The sequence below is a fragment of the Aulonocara stuartgranti genome (genome assembly GCF_965226115.1).
Source record: "Aulonocara stuartgranti genome assembly, chromosome: 19".
In the NCBI taxonomy this organism is placed as follows: Eukaryota; Metazoa; Chordata; class Actinopteri; order Cichliformes; family Cichlidae; genus Aulonocara; species Aulonocara stuartgranti.
This window is the reverse complement of record NC_138955.1, coordinates 18390690-18408302: the sequence shown is the minus strand read 5'-3', so window position 1 is coordinate 18408302 and position 17613 is coordinate 18390690. Positions and strand designations below refer to the sequence as shown.

The window sequence follows — 17613 nt, the reverse complement described above, 5'->3', positions numbered from 1 at the left end:
CGTTTGTCGTGAAAGTGGAGAAATGTGGACTGATGACGATGAAGGTCGCATTCATGATCCGATCTCTCACAACAGGCTGGAAGTGTGGGGTCTGTCATATTAAAGTGGAAAAAGACATAAGCAAAGGTGAGATTGCATGTTGGAAGTACACCCATACAACATGGTACAAAGGCTGTAACCATTTGTTTTCTAAGATACAATAGCCAACAATGGATGTAGCGGTTGAGACCGATGTCTTATTCTGTGTTTACTTCTAGAATCAAATATCCGCATTGTCCTCCTTCACCCTTTTAGGAGGCTAGCCTACCTGTCCATTGGCTGTCAGCTGTGTCAGGAATTCATCCACATTTTTTAGAACATTGCCCTCTTCAAGTTTTTCAAACACAAGATCAATAAAATCTGTGTTATTTGAGGCTCCAGAGCTCAGTAGCAGCTGTGCCACCTCAGAGGGATTGAGCGTTGACAACAATCCAGCCTACAACAGGGAATCAACATATTATCAGACAACAGTAATGACCAATGCTGTGGGTAAAGGATTAGAGTTTGCAACCAAAGAAAGTGTGCTCTATGATTTTCTTGTATTTTTGATATGGCAAAATAAACTCCTGTGTTTGTCTTCTTAAGTCTACAATTTTGTTTTCCTGTTCTTAAGGGAGGACTAGAAGTGCAATGTAGGGCTTACCGTAGAGATGTTGAAGTCTTTGAGGTCAGAGTATGATGTATATTGGACGAATGGACCCAGATTTGCTTTAACCCATTGGGCATCACTCTCATTTTGTTGCCTGCAAGCTAAGGCATGCAGACAAAAGTTAGGATGTGCCAAATTTAGGAAGGTTTTTGACAGGTAGACATGAAAGAATTCGTGGGCAAGTTTTTTGTCTGAGTGCTTTTCAAGACATTTCACACTGGAAAGCACATAATGCACCCTATGTCTGCCCTACCTGGCTCATTGATGGCATTTTCAGCATTTCTTAGGTAGCCCAGCAGACCATGTGTGATCTCTTGCCGTCTGTACAGTGGCATCTCCTGGATAACTGAAGCCAACCCACTCACACTGCAACAGTTGAAAGAAAACATTCTCATGCTGTTCTTTGTCTCTATTGTCATTTTCATTTGCAACAAAATCTTGATTGCTCCAAGAAAACTACTCACATGACTTGGTAGTTCATGCAGCTGATGTTTGTGGTTGTGTTTATGAGCATTTCTGGAGTAAAACTGGCAAGGATAGGAATCAGTTTCACATGGAACCAAAGTTCATAGTCGTTTGTCGTGAAAGTGGAGAAATGTGGACTGATGACGATGAAGGTCGCATTCATGATCCGATCTCTCACAACAGGCTGGAAGTGTGGGGTCTGTCATATTAAAGTGGAAAAAGACATAAGCAAAGGTGAGATTGCATGTTGGAAGTACACCCATACAACATGGTACAAAGGCTGTAACCATTTGTTTTCTAAGATACAATAGCTAACAATGGATGTAGCGGTTGAGACCGATGTCTTATTCTGTGTTTACTTCTAGAATCAAATATCCGCATTGTCCTCCTTCACCCTTTTAGGAGGCTAGCCTACCTGTCCATTGGCTGTCAGCTGTGTCAGGAATTCATCCACATTTTTTAGAGCGTTGCCCTGTTCAAGTTGTTTAAACACAAGATCAATAAAATCTGTGTTATTTGAGGCTCCAGAGCTCAGTAGCAGCTGTGCCACCTCAGAGGGATTGAGCGTTGACAACAATCCAGCCTACAACAGGGAATCAACATAATATCAGACAGCAGTAATGACCAATGCTATGGGTAAATGAATAGAGTTTGCAACCAAAGAAAGTGTGCTCTATGATTTGCTTGTATTTTTGATATGGCAAAATAAACTCCTGTGTTTGTTTTCTTAAGTCTACAATTTTGTTTTCCTGTTCTTAAGGGAGGACTAGAAGTGCAATGTAGGGCTTACCGTAGAGATGTTGAAGTCTTTGAGGTCAGAGTATGATGTATATTGGACAAATGGACCCAGATTTGCTTTAACCCATTGGGCATCACTCTCATTTTGTTGCCTGCAAGCTAAGGCATGCAGACAAAAGTTAGGATGTGCTCAATTTAGCAAGGTTTGTGACTGGTAGACATGAAAGAATTTAAGTTTTTTGTGTGAGTGCTTTTCAAGACATTTCACACTGGAAAGCACATAATGCACCCTATGTCTGCTCTACCTGGCTCATTGATGGCATTTTCAGCATTTCTTAGGTAGCCCAGCAGACCATGTGTGATCTCTTGCCGTCTGTACAGTGGCATCTCCTGGATAACTGAAGCCAACCCACTCACACTGCAACAGTTGAAAGAAAACATTCTCATGCTGTTCTTTGTCTCTATTGTCATTTTCATTTGCAACAAAATCTTGATTGCTCCAAGAAAACTACTCACATGACTTGGTAGTTCATGCAGCTGATGTTTGTGGTTGTGTTTATGAGCATTTCTGGAGTAAAACTGGCAAGGATAGGAATCAGTTTCACATGGAACCAAAGTTCATAGTCGTTTGTCGTGAAAGTGGAGAAATGTGGACTGATGACGATGAAGGTCGCATTCATGATCCGATCTCTCACAACAGGCTGGAAAATTGGCATCTGTGAAATTGAGGTGGAAAAGAAGCTAAGCAATACAGAGACTGCATGTTGTAAATGTACTCATACAACATGTCACAAAGGTTGCAAACAAGTCTTCTCTATGATAGACTCCTTGAAGAGTTGTGTAGCGGTTTAGCAAATGTCTTATTCTGTCTTATCCTGCTGGAATAAAACACCAGGATTGTCCTCCTTCACCCTTTTAGAAGCCTAGCATACCTGTCCATTGGCTGTCAGTTGTGTGAGGAATCCATCCACATTTTCTAGAGCGTTGCCCTCTTGCAGTCGCTCAAACACACGATCAATCAAATCTGTGTTATTGGAGGCTCCCAAACTCAGTACCAGCTGTGCCACCTGAGAAGGACTGAGGACTGACAACAATTCAGCCTACAAAAGAGAACCAGCATAATATCAGACAGCAGTCATGGAAATGTTCTGGGTAAAAGAATTCCGTTTACAGGAAGATGTACATCTGCAGTTGGCACTCACAGCGGACAAATTAGGATTGAAGGCTTCCAAGTCCTGCACAGTTGCAAAATCAGAGAAGTCGCCAAGGTTTGCCTTTAGCCACGCTTGGCTCCCCGTGATAGATGAGACACAGCCAGGATCTGCAGAAAAAGCAAGAAAGTTATTGACAGGGTAATATACCACATGTTGTCATGGAAAAACCAAAGTGAGCTTGAGTTTCTCCTTTTACCTGTTGAGTCATTTCTTGACAAGAACGGTTTGATGAAGTGAGTGAAGACTGCTTGCTGTGTGTCTCTGTCCATGGATGCCTTTTGGCTTCCAAATGCCTGAATGCTACATTTGAGAGAAAGCTTTCAACATCTAAACTTCTAGTCAACTGCACATTTGCAGAACAGAGCTATATGTCTCATATTTACTTACACAGTCTGGTATGTCTGGCAGCTGAAGTTTTTGGAGCTAAGGCAAAATAGGAAGTTGAAAGATGGAACGGCCAGAAACGGACGGATCTTTGTCTTGAACCAGCTGGTAATGAACTCCTCACTCTGTAGTTGTGCCTGGCTGAAGTTGTCAATTCTCACTTCTCCAAGAGCCTCGAGCACATTTGACGAGGTCGGGTAGGTGTTGTTGACGGCCTTGAATTGGCAGAAAAATAATTGTAGCTGGACCCAAACTTCACGCAGGGAAATGGTAATATTGTGAAAATGTGATTTTGTACTTACCATGTTAGCAAATGTCTCAAGGGCCTGGTCCAGTACAGCAGAGGCTTTTTGGAAGAAAAGCTTCCAGACTTCTACTGGGTATATGTTTTGGCTTTTCAGTGTGCAGTTCAGCAGTGTGACCAAGTTGCTGGATGTGAGATAGGGAGCCTTGAAAAAGAAAATTGACAAAGAATACAGCCATTTTGTCAGAGCTCATGGAGATTTGTCTCAGGACCATAATGAGGCAAAATCCATGTTCTGTTTTTGGAGTTTAAAAAGGAATCTTACAGAGGAACAGGCATGTTCTGTGATGGTGAAATTGCACAGGGCTGCCGAGGAATTGCCAGCTGACAGGATTTGCTCAAGTTTTGAACTGTGGAAAAAACACAATAAATTGAAATCCAATGTCCCCTTAATTACACTGTGTTAACAAATTTTACCTAGACAGAATCAACATTGAACAAAACGGCATTTCACCCACCCATCAACTCCATTACAAATGAGATTCACTGTGAAAAGAGAATGGTTGTGTGTCAGATAATAGTCCTTCAGAATGCATTTATATCCTTAGAGTTGAAATGTGTACTTCTAGACAGACTTACCATGAACTGGGGTCACCTTGCACTGAAGACAAAGAAAATATGAGTGTTAGTATAGTGGAAACATCTTCTTCAAGTGTAAATACCTTGACTTTGTCACAGTTGGCCCAATTAGTGTGCCAAACCTGGATCAAATATTGGATAACCCATGTAAGACACCCCCCACACCCACCCACCCACCCCCCAAAAAACTAATCTTACCACAAAGGAAGCTGGAACTGAGCAGCCTGTTTGAGAAGAAAAAGAAAGGAAACAAATCAATGGAGTAGTCATTACAGTGCTGGTACTGGGCTTTTGGGAAAAGTTTAGTCAGGAAAGCCCATTTGCCACATACGTGGGAATGTGTCCTGGAGGTACTGCTTGCTTGATCTCACGCCCTGTGAAAGGTCCAGTGGCAATGCTGCCAAACTCTGCGCAAGACCATCGTATCTAAAGGAAGAAAAGAATTCATTGTGACTTGTCAGGAGCCTCAGCTTGGCATTGTGCACACCCAAATGTCTAACTGTGGATATCAGAAATATCTTACACAGCCTGGTAGGATTCACAGGTGATGTTACTGGGGATCACCCGCAAGCTGCTAGGAAGGATGCTCGCCATCACAGGAACCAAATAAACCTGGAACCACTGTTGATAGTCTTCTGGCTGAAAGTCTTTAAGCTGAGGAGCAAGGGCTGTCAAGGTCAGGCTCAAAATGGTGTCTCGCACATCTGGATTTTGGATGAGGGTGACATTTCTCTGAAAAGAGAAGGGGATCATAATAAGGTCAGAGAGGAAGTTCTGAAGTCTTTGTGGAAATGCGGAGATGAGGGGGAGCTTATCTAAACTAAATCTTTGTACTTCTGTACAGCAGGGATGCCTCAAGGCATGAAGCATATCAGAAATGGATCATTTTCAGTTAAACACTTGAGCAGGTTTATGAAAGAACACTGTTAACATTTGTTGATGTTTGCGCTGAGGTAAGGTTACCAATGAGAATTCACCTGCTTGTTGATGTTTGCAAAAGCCTGGAAGAATTGGTTGAGCTGCTCATAATCACTGGTCTCTGTCAAGCTTGTCAACACCTCCCTTACAACATGTGCATCGTTTAAAGCACCACTGTTTGGATCTAGGATTAGATCAGCCTTTTGCGATGGTGAAAGAACGTCCAGAACTGCCAGCTATGGATACAAAAAAGTAGAATTCATGAAATGCATGTCTTTTGTATAATTTCCAGAATTTTGCTTTGCTATTCTCAAGAAAGACAGGAAGAGTAATAAGAGTAAAGCTTACCGTAGAGATGTTGAAGTCTTTGAGGTCAGAGTATGATGTATATTGGACGAATGGACCCAGATTTGCTTTAACCCATTGGGCATCACTCTCATTTTGTTGCCTGCAAGCTAAGGCATACAAACAAAAGTTAGGATGTGCCAAATTTAGGAAGGTTTTTGACATTTAGACATGAAAGAATATGTGGGCAAGTTTTTTGTCTGAGTGCTTTTCAAGACATTTCACACTGGAAAGCACATAACGCACCCTATGTCTGCCCTACCTGGCTCATTGATGGCATTTTCAGCATTTCTTAGGTAGCCCAGCAGACCATGTGTGATCTCTTGCCGTCTGTACAGTGGCATCTCCTGGATAACTGAAGCCAACCCACTCACACTGCAACAGTTGAAAGAAAACGTTCTCATGTTGTTCTTTGTCAGTATTGTCATTTTCATTTGCAACAAAATCTTGATTGCTCCACGAAAACTACTCACATGACTTGGTAATTCATGCAGCTGATGTTTGTGGTTGTGTTTATGAGCATTTCTGGAGTAAAACTGGCAAGGATAGGAATCAGTTTCACATGGAACCAAAGTTCATAGTCGTTTGTCGTGAAAGTGGAGAAATGTGGACTGATGACGATGAAGGTCGCATTCATGATCCGATCTCTCACAACAGGCTGGAAGTGTGGGGTCTGTCATATTAAAGTGGAAAAAGACATAAGCAAAGGTGAGATTGCATGTTGGAAGTACACCCATACAACATGGTACAAAGGCTGTAACCATTTGTTTTCTAAGATACAATAGCCAACAATGGATGTAGCGGTTGAGACCGATGTCTTATTCTGTGTTTACTTCTAGAATCAAATATCCGCATTGTCCTCCTTCACCCTTTTAGGAGGCTAGCCTACCTGTCCATTGGCTGTCAGCTGTGTCAGGAATTCATCCACATTTTTTAGAACATTGCCCTCTTCAAGTTTTTCAAACACAAGATCAATAAAATCTGTGTTATTTGAGGCTCCAGAGCTCAGTAGCAGCTGTGCCACCTCAGAGGGATTGAGCGTTGACAACAATCCAGCCTACAACAGGGAATCAACATATTATCAGACAACAGTAATGACCAATGCTGTGGGTAAAGGATTAGAGTTTGCAACCAAAGAAAGTGTGCTCTATGATTTTCTTGTATTTTTGATATGGCAAAATAAACTCCTGTGTTTGTCTTCTTAAGTCTACAATTTTGTTTTCCTGTTCTTAAGGGAGGACTAGAAGTGCAATGTAGGGCTTACCGTAGAGATGTTGAAGTCTTTGAGGTCAGAGTATGATGTATATTGGACGAATGGACCCAGATTTGCTTTAACCCATTGGGCATCACTCTCATTTTGTTGCCTGCAAGCTAAGGCATGCAGACAAAAGTTAGGATGTGCCAAATTTAGGAAGGTTTTTGACAGGTAGACATGAAAGAATTCGTGGGCAAGTTTTTTGTCTGAGTGCTTTTCAAGACATTTCACACTGGAAAGCACATAATGCACCCTATGTCTGCCCTACCTGGCTCATTGATGGCATTTTCAGCATTTCTTAGGTAGCCCAGCAGACCATGTGTGATCTCTTGCCGTCTGTACAGTGGCATCTCCTGGATAACTGAAGCCAACCCACTCACACTGCAACAGTTGAAAGAAAACATTCTCATGCTGTTCTTTGTCTCTATTGTCATTTTCATTTGCAACAAAATCTTGATTGCTCCAAGAAAACTACTCACATGACTTGGTAGTTCATGCAGCTGATGTTTGTGGTTGTGTTTATGAGCATTTCTGGAGTAAAACTGGCAAGGATAGGAATCAGTTTCACATGGAACCAAAGTTCATAGTCGTTTGTCGTGAAAGTGGAGAAATGTGGACTGATGACGATGAAGGTCGCATTCATGATCCGATCTCTCACAACAGGCTGGAAGTGTGGGGTCTGTCATATTAAAGTGGAAAAAGACATAAGCAAAGGTGAGATTGCATGTTGGAAGTACACCCATACAACATGGTACAAAGGCTGTAACCATTTGTTTTCTAAGATACAATAGCTAACAATGGATGTAGCGGTTGAGACCGATGTCTTATTCTGTGTTTACTTCTAGAATCAAATATCCGCATTGTCCTCCTTCACCCTTTTAGGAGGCTAGCCTACCTGTCCATTGGCTGTCAGCTGTGTCAGGAATTCATCCACATTTTTTAGAGCGTTGCCCTGTTCAAGTTGTTTAAACACAAGATCAATAAAATCTGTGTTATTTGAGGCTCCAGAGCTCAGTAGCAGCTGTGCCACCTCAGAGGGATTGAGCGTTGACAACAATCCAGCCTACAACAGGGAATCAACATAATATCAGACAGCAGTAATGACCAATGCTATGGGTAAATGAATAGAGTTTGCAACCAAAGAAAGTGTGCTCTATGATTTGCTTGTATTTTTGATATGGCAAAATAAACTCCTGTGTTTGTTTTCTTAAGTCTACAATTTTGTTTTCCTGTTCTTAAGGGAGGACTAGAAGTGCAATGTAGGGCTTACCGTAGAGATGTTGAAGTCTTTGAGGTCAGAGTATGATGTATATTGGACGAATGGACCCAGATTTGCTTTAACCCATTGGGCATCACTCTCATTTTGTTGCCTGCAAGCTAAGGCATGCAGACAAAAGTTAGGATGTGCTCAATTTAGCAAGGTTTGTGACTGGTAGACATGAAAGAATTTAAGTTTTTTGTGTGAGTGCTTTTCAAGACATTTCACACTGGAAAGCACATAATGCACCCTATGTCTGCTCTACCTGGCTCATTGATGGCATTTTCAGCATTTCTTAGGTAGCCCAGCAGACCATGTGTGATCTCTTGCCGTCTGTACAGTGGCATCTCCTGGATAACTGAAGCCAACCCACTCACACTGCAACAGTTGAAAGAAAACATTCTCATGCTCTTCTTTGTCTCTATTGTCATTTTCATTTGCAACAAAATCTTGATTGCTCCAAGAAAACTACTCACATGACTTGGTAGTTCATGCAGCTGATGTTTGTGGTTGTGTTTATGAGCATTTCTGGAGTAAAACTGGCAAGGATAGGAATCAGTTTCACATGGAACCAAAGTTCATAGTCGTTTGTCGTGAAAGTGGAGAAATGTGGACTGATGACGATGAAGGTCGCATTCATGATCCGATCTCTCACAACAGGCTGGAAAATTGGCATCTGTGAAATTGAGGTGGAAAAGAAGCTAAGCAATACAGAGACTGCATGTTGTAAATGTACTCATACAACATGTCACAAAGGTTGCAAACAAGTCTTCTCTATGATAGACTCCTTGAAGAGTTGTGTAGCGGTTTAGCAAATGTCTTATTCTGTCTTATCCTGCTGGAATAAAACACCAGGATTGTCCTCCTTCACCCTTTTAGAAGCCTAGCATACCTGTCCATTGGCTGTCAGTTGTGTGAGGAATCCATCCACATTTTCTAGAGCGTTGCCCTCTTGCAGTCGCTCAAACACACGATCAATCAAATCTGTGTTATTGGAGGCTCCCAAACTCAGTACCAGCTGTGCCACCTGAGAAGGACTGAGGACTGACAACAATTCAGCCTACAAAAGAGAACCAGCATAATATCAGACAGCAGTCATGGAAATGTTCTGGGTAAAAGAATTCCGTTTACAGGAAGATGTACATCTGCAGTTGGCACTCACAGCGGACAAATTAGGATTGAAGGCTTCCAAGTCCTGCACAGTTGCAAAATCAGAGAAGTCGCCAAGGTTTGCCTTTAGCCACGCTTGGCTCCCCGTGATAGATGAGACACAGCCAGGATCTGCAGAAAAAGCAAGAAAGTTATTGACAGGGTAATATACCACATGTTGTCATGGAAAAACCAAAGTGAGCTTGAGTTTCTCCTTTTACCTGTTGAGTCATTTCTTGACAAGAACGGTTTGATGAAGTGAGTGAAGACTGCTTGCTGTGTGTCTCTGTCCATGGATGCCTTTTGGCTTCCAAATGCCTGAATGCTACATTTGAGAGAAAGCTTTCAACATCTAAACTTCTAGTCAACTGCACATTTGCAGAACAGAGCTATATGTCTCATATTTACTTACACAGTCTGGTATGTCTGGCAGCTGAAGTTTTTGGAGCTAAGGCAAAATAGGAAGTTGAAAGATGGAACGGCCAGAAACGGACGGATCTTTGTCTTGAACCAGCTGGTAATGAACTCCTCACTCTGTAGTTGTGCCTGGCTGAAGTTGTCAATTCTCACTTCTCCAAGAGCCTCGAGCACATTTGACGAGGTCGGGTAGGTGTTGTTGACGGCCTTGAATTGGCAGAAAAATAATTGTAGCTGGACCCAAACTTCACGCAGGGAAATGGTAATATTGTGAAAATGTGATTTTGTACTTACCATGTTAGCAAATGTCTCAAGGGCCTGGTCCAGTACAGCAGAGGCTTTTTGGAAGAAAAGCTTCCAGACTTCTACTGGGTATATGTTTTGGCTTTTCAGTGTGCAGTTCAGCAGTGTGACCAAGTTGCTGGATGTGAGATAGGGAGCCTTGAAAAAGAAAATTGACAAAGAATACAGCCATTTTGTCAGAGCTCATGGAGATTTGTCTCAGGACCATAATGAGGCAAAATCCATGTTCTGTTTTTGGAGTTTAAAAAGGAATCTTACAGAGGAACAGGCATGTTCTGTGATGGTGAAATTGCACAGGGCTGCCGAGGAATTGCCAGCTGACAGGATTTGCTCAAGTTTTGAACTGTGGAAAAAACACAATAAATTGAAATCCAATGTCCCCTTAATTACACTGTGTTAACAAATTTTACCTAGACAGAATCAACATTGAACAAAACGGCATTTCACCCACCCATCAACTCCATTACAAATGAGATTCACTGTGAAAAGAGAATGGTTGTGTGTCAGATAATAGTCCTTCAGAATGCATTTATATCCTTAGAGTTGAAATGTGTACTTCTAGACAGACTTACCATGAACTGGGGTCACCTTGCACTGAAGACAAAGAAAATATGAGTGTTAGTATAGTGGAAACATCTTCTTCAAGTGTAAATACCTTGACTTTGTCACAGTTGGCCCAATTAGTGTGCCAAACCTGGATCAAATATTGGATAACCCATGTAAGACACCCCCCACACCCACCCACCCACCCCCCAAAAAACTAATCTTACCACAAAGGAAGCTGGAACTGAGCAGCCTGTTTGAGAAGAAAAAGAAAGGAAACAAATCAATGGAGTAGTCATTACAGTGCTGGTACTGGGCTTTTGGGAAAAGTTTAGTCAGGAAAGCCCATTTGCCACATACGTGGGAATGTGTCCTGGAGGTACTGCTTGCTTGATCTCACGCCCTGTGAAAGGTCCAGTGGCAATGCTGCCAAACTCTGCGCAAGACCATCGTATCTAAAGGAAGAAAAGAATTCATTGTGACTTGTCAGGAGCCTCAGCTTGGCATTGTGCACACCCAAATGTCTAACTGTGGATATCAGAAATATCTTACACAGCCTGGTAGGATTCACAGGTGATGTTACTGGGGATCACCCGCAAGCTGCTAGGAAGGATGCTCGCCATCACAGGAACCAAATAAACCTGGAACCACTGTTGATAGTCTTCTGGCTGAAAGTCTTTAAGCTGAGGAGCAAGGGCTGTCAAGGTCAGGCTCAAAATGGTGTCTCGCACATCTGGATTTTGGATGAGGGTGACATTTCTCTGAAAAGAGAAGGGGATCATAATAAGGTCAGAGAGGAAGTTCTGAAGTCTTTGTGGAAATGCGGAGATGAGGGGGAGCTTATCTAAACTAAATCTTTGTACTTCTGTACAGCAGGGATGCCTCAAGGCATGAAGCATATCAGAAATGGATCATTTTCAGTTAAACACTTGAGCAGGTTTATGAAAGAACACTGTTAACATTTGTTGATGTTTGCGCTGAGGTAAGGTTACCAATGAGAATTCACCTGCTTGTTGATGTTTGCAAAAGCCTGGAAGAATTGGTTGAGCTGCTCATAATCACTGGTCTCTGTCAAGCTTGTCAACACCTCCCTTACAACATGTGCATCGTTTAAAGCACCACTGTTTGGATCTAGGATTAGATCAGCCTTTTGCGATGGTGAAAGAACGTCCAGAACTGCCAGCTATGGATACAAAAAAGTAGAATTCATGAAATGCATGTCTTTTGTATAATTTCCAGAATTTTGCTTTGCTATTCTCAAGAAAGACAGGAAGAGTAATAAGAGTAAAGCTTACCGTAGAGATGTTGAAGTCTTTGAGGTCAGAGTATGATGTATATTGGACGAATGGACCCAGATTTGCTTTAACCCATTGGGCATCACTCTCATTTTGTTGCCTGCAAGCTAAGGCATACAAACAAAAGTTAGGATGTGCCAAATTTAGGAAGGTTTTTGACATTTAGACATGAAAGAATATGTGGGCAAGTTTTTTGTCTGAGTGCTTTTCAAGACATTTCACACTGGAAAGCACATAACGCACCCTATGTCTGCCCTACCTGGCTCATTGATGGCATTTTCAGCATTTCTTAGGTAGCCCAGCAGACCATGTGTGATCTCTTGCCGTCTGTACAGTGGCATCTCCTGGATAACTGAAGCCAACCCACTCACACTGCAACAGTTGAAAGAAAACGTTCTCATGTTGTTCTTTGTCAGTATTGTCATTTTCATTTGCAACAAAATCTTGATTGCTCCACGAAAACTACTCACATGACTTGGTAATTCATGCAGCTGATGTTTGTGGTTGTGTTTATGAGCATTTCTGGAGTAAAACTGGCAAGGATAGGAATCAGTTTCACATGGAACCAAAGTTCATAGTCGTTTGTCGTGAAAGTGGAGAAATGTGGACTGATGACGATGAAGGTCGCATTCATGATCCGATCTCTCACAACAGGCTGGAAGTGTGGGGTCTGTCATATTAAAGTGGAAAAAGACATAAGCAAAGGTGAGATTGCATGTTGGAAGTACACCCATACAACATGGTACAAAGGCTGTAACCATTTGTTTTCTAAGATACAATAGCCAACAATGGATGTAGCGGTTGAGACCGATGTCTTATTCTGTGTTTACTTCTAGAATCAAATATCCGCATTGTCCTCCTTCACCCTTTTAGGAGGCTAGCCTACCTGTCCATTGGCTGTCAGCTGTGTCAGGAATTCATCCACATTTTTTAGAACATTGCCCTCTTCAAGTTTTTCAAACACAAGATCAATAAAATCTGTGTTATTTGAGGCTCCAGAGCTCAGTAGCAGCTGTGCCACCTCAGAGGGATTGAGCGTTGACAACAATCCAGCCTACAACAGGGAATCAACATATTATCAGACAACAGTAATGACCAATGCTGTGGGTAAAGGATTAGAGTTTGCAACCAAAGAAAGTGTGCTCTATGATTTTCTTGTATTTTTGATATGGCAAAATAAACTCCTGTGTTTGTCTTCTTAAGTCTACAATTTTGTTTTCCTGTTCTTAAGGGAGGACTAGAAGTGCAATGTAGGGCTTACCGTAGAGATGTTGAAGTCTTTGAGGTCAGAGTATGATGTATATTGGACGAATGGACCCAGATTTGCTTTAACCCATTGGGCATCACTCTCATTTTGTTGCCTGCAAGCTAAGGCATGCAGACAAAAGTTAGGATGTGCCAAATTTAGGAAGGTTTTTGACAGGTAGACATGAAAGAATTCGTGGGCAAGTTTTTTGTCTGAGTGCTTTTCAAGACATTTCACACTGGAAAGCACATAATGCACCCTATGTCTGCCCTACCTGGCTCATTGATGGCATTTTCAGCATTTCTTAGGTAGCCCAGCAGACCATGTGTGATCTCTTGCCGTCTGTACAGTGGCATCTCCTGGATAACTGAAGCCAACCCACTCACACTGCAACAGTTGAAAGAAAACATTCTCATGCTGTTCTTTGTCTCTATTGTCATTTTCATTTGCAACAAAATCTTGATTGCTCCAAGAAAACTACTCACATGACTTGGTAGTTCATGCAGCTGATGTTTGTGGTTGTGTTTATGAGCATTTCTGGAGTAAAACTGGCAAGGATAGGAATCAGTTTCACATGGAACCAAAGTTCATAGTCGTTTGTCGTGAAAGTGGAGAAATGTGGACTGATGACGATGAAGGTCGCATTCATGATCCGATCTCTCACAACAGGCTGGAAGTGTGGGGTCTGTCATATTAAAGTGGAAAAAGACATAAGCAAAGGTGAGATTGCATGTTGGAAGTACACCCATACAACATGGTACAAAGGCTGTAACCATTTGTTTTCTAAGATACAATAGCTAACAATGGATGTAGCGGTTGAGACCGATGTCTTATTCTGTGTTTACTTCTAGAATCAAATATCCGCATTGTCCTCCTTCACCCTTTTAGGAGGCTAGCCTACCTGTCCATTGGCTGTCAGCTGTGTCAGGAATTCATCCACATTTTTTAGAGCGTTGCCCTGTTCAAGTTGTTTAAACACAAGATCAATAAAATCTGTGTTATTTGAGGCTCCAGAGCTCAGTAGCAGCTGTGCCACCTCAGAGGGATTGAGCGTTGACAACAATCCAGCCTACAACAGGGAATCAACATAATATCAGACAGCAGTAATGACCAATGCTATGGGTAAATGAATAGAGTTTGCAACCAAAGAAAGTGTGCTCTATGATTTGCTTGTATTTTTGATATGGCAAAATAAACTCCTGTGTTTGTTTTCTTAAGTCTACAATTTTGTTTTCCTGTTCTTAAGGGAGGACTAGAAGTGCAATGTAGGGCTTACCGTAGAGATGTTGAAGTCTTTGAGGTCAGAGTATGATGTATATTGGACGAATGGACCCAGATTTGCTTTAACCCATTGGGCATCACTCTCATTTTGTTGCCTGCAAGCTAAGGCATGCAGACAAAAGTTAGGATGTGCTCAATTTAGCAAGGTTTGTGACTGGTAGACATGAAAGAATTTAAGTTTTTTGTGTGAGTGCTTTTCAAGACATTTCACACTGGAAAGCACATAATGCACCCTATGTCTGCTCTACCTGGCTCATTGATGGCATTTTCAGCATTTCTTAGGTAGCCCAGCAGACCATGTGTGATCTCTTGCCGTCTGTACAGTGGCATCTCCTGGATAACTGAAGCCAACCCACTCACACTGCAACAGTTGAAAGAAAACATTCTCATGCTCTTCTTTGTCTCTATTGTCATTTTCATTTGCAACAAAATCTTGATTGCTCCAAGAAAACTACTCACATGACTTGGTAGTTCATGCAGCTGATGTTTGTGGTTGTGTTTATGAGCATTTCTGGAGTAAAACTGGCAAGGATAGGAATCAGTTTCACATGGAACCAAAGTTCATAGTCGTTTGTCGTGAAAGTGGAGAAATGTGGACTGATGACGATGAAGGTCGCATTCATGATCCGATCTCTCACAACAGGCTGGAAAATTGGCATCTGTGAAATTGAGGTGGAAAAGAAGCTAAGCAATACAGAGACTGCATGTTGTAAATGTACTCATACAACATGTCACAAAGGTTGCAAACAAGTCTTCTCTATGATAGACTCCTTGAAGAGTTGTGTAGCGGTTTAGCAAATGTCTTATTCTGTCTTATCCTGCTGGAATAAAACACCAGGATTGTCCTCCTTCACCCTTTTAGAAGCCTAGCATACCTGTCCATTGGCTGTCAGTTGTGTGAGGAATCCATCCACATTTTCTAGAGCGTTGCCCTCTTGCAGTCGCTCAAACACACGATCAATCAAATCTGTGTTATTGGAGGCTCCCAAACTCAGTACCAGCTGTGCCACCTGAGAAGGACTGAGGACTGACAACAATTCAGCCTACAAAAGAGAACCAGCATAATATCAGACAGCAGTCATGGAAATGTTCTGGGTAAAAGAATTCCGTTTACAGGAAGATGTACATCTGCAGTTGGCACTCACAGCGGACAAATTAGGATTGAAGGCTTCCAAGTCCTGCACAGTTGCAAAATCAGAGAAGTCGCCAAGGTTTGCCTTTAGCCACGCTTGGCTCCCCGTGATAGATGAGACACAGCCAGGATCTGCAGAAAAAGCAAGAAAGTTATTGACAGGGTAATATACCACATGTTGTCATGGAAAAACCAAAGTGAGCTTGAGTTTCTCCTTTTACCTGTTGAGTCATTTCTTGACAAGAACGGTTTGATGAAGTGAGTGAAGACTGCTTGCTGTGTGTCTCTGTCCATGGATGCCTTTTGGCTTCCAAATGCCTGAATGCTACATTTGAGAGAAAGCTTTCAACATCTAAACTTCTAGTCAACTGCACATTTGCAGAACAGAGCTATATGTCTCATATTTACTTACACAGTCTGGTATGTCTGGCAGCTGAAGTTTTTGGAGCTAAGGCAAAATAGGAAGTTGAAAGATGGAACGGCCAGAAACGGACGGATCTTTGTCTTGAACCAGCTGGTAATGAACTCCTCACTCTGTAGTTGTGCCTGGCTGAAGTTGTCAATTCTCACTTCTCCAAGAGCCTCGAGCACATTTGACGAGGTCGGGTAGGTGTTGTTGACGGCCTTGAATTGGCAGAAAAATAATTGTAGCTGGACCCAAACTTCACGCAGGGAAATGGTAATATTGTGAAAATGTGATTTTGTACTTACCATGTTAGCAAATGTCTCAAGGGCCTGGTCCAGTACAGCAGAGGCTTTTTGGAAGAAAAGCTTCCAGACTTCTACTGGGTATATGTTTTGGCTTTTCAGTGTGCAGTTCAGCAGTGTGACCAAGTTGCTGGATGTGAGATAGGGAGCCTTGAAAAAGAAAATTGACAAAGAATACAGCCATTTTGTCAGAGCTCATGGAGATTTGTCTCAGGACCATAATGAGGCAAAATCCATGTTCTGTTTTTGGAGTTTAAAAAGGAATCTTACAGAGGAACAGGCATGTTCTGTGATGGTGAAATTGCACAGGGCTGCCGAGGAATTGCCAGCTGACAGGATTTGCTCAAGTTTTGAACTGTGGAAAAAACACAATAAATTGAAATCCAATGTCCCCTTAATTACACTGTGTTAACAAATTTTACCTAGACAGAATCAACATTGAACAAAACGGCATTTCACCCACCCATCAACTCCATTACAAATGAGATTCACTGTGAAAAGAGAATGGTTGTGTGTCAGATAATAGTCCTTCAGAATGCATTTATATCCTTAGAGTTGAAATGTGTACTTCTAGACAGACTTACCATGAACTGGGGTCACCTTGCACTGAAGACAAAGAAAATATGAGTGTTAGTATAGTGGAAACATCTTCTTCAAGTGTAAATACCTTGACTTTGTCACAGTTGGCCCAATTAGTGTGCCAAACCTGGATCAAATATTGGATAACCCATGTAAGACACCCCCCACACCCACCCACCCACCCCCCAAAAAACTAATCTTACCACAAAGGAAGCTGGAACTGAGCAGCCTGTTTGAGAAGAAAAAGAAAGGAAACAAATCAATGGAGTAGTCATTACAGTGCTGGTACTGGGCTTTTGGGAAAAGTTTAGTCAGGAAAGCCCATTTGCCACATACGTGGGAATGTGTCCTGGAGGTACTGCTTGCTTGATCTCACGCCCTGTGAAAGGTCCAGTGGCAATGCTGCCAAACTCTGCGCAAGACCATCGTATCTAAAGGAAGAAAAGAATTCATTGTGACTTGTCAGGAGCCTCAGCTTGGCATTGTGCACACCCAAATGTCTAACTGTGGATATCAGAAATATCTTACACAGCCTGGTAGGATTCACAGGTGATGTTACTGGGGATCACCCGCAAGCTGCTAGGAAGGATGCTCGCCATCACAGGAACCAAATAAACCTGGAACCACTGTTGATAGTCTTCTGGCTGAAAGTCTTTAAGCTGAGGAGCAAGGGCTGTCAAGGTCAGGCTCAAAATGGTGTCTCGCACATCTGGATTTTGGATGAGGGTGACATTTCTCTGAAAAGAGAAGGGGATCATAATAAGGTCAGAGAGGAAGTTCTGAAGTCTTTGTGGAAATGCGGAGATGAGGGG

At 42.1% G+C, this 17613-nt stretch overlaps 1 protein-coding gene across 1 annotated transcript; it reads right to left on the bottom strand.

Annotated features, from left to right (window-relative positions):
• Window positions 1–298: 298 nt before the first annotated feature.
• On the bottom strand, window positions 299–5540 carry LOC309694841 (uncharacterized protein; the record flags this gene model as incomplete). Its single annotated transcript, XM_082515084.1, has 20 exons — window positions 5350–5540; window positions 4896–5104; window positions 4704–4798; window positions 4571–4596; window positions 4373–4394; window positions 4252–4279; window positions 4059–4143; window positions 3792–3938; window positions 3493–3704; window positions 3302–3405; window positions 3094–3212; window positions 2824–2991; window positions 2408–2607; window positions 2197–2309; window positions 1944–2050; window positions 1569–1736; window positions 1153–1352; window positions 942–1054; window positions 683–789; window positions 299–475 (listed from the first exon to the last, which is right to left on the bottom strand). The coding sequence occupies exons 2-20, from the start codon at window positions 4964–4966 to the stop codon at window positions 299–301; spliced, it is 2262 nt and encodes a 753-aa protein (XP_082371210.1). The 5' UTR covers window positions 4967–5104; window positions 5350–5540.
• Window positions 5541–17613: the final 12073 nt, after the last annotated feature.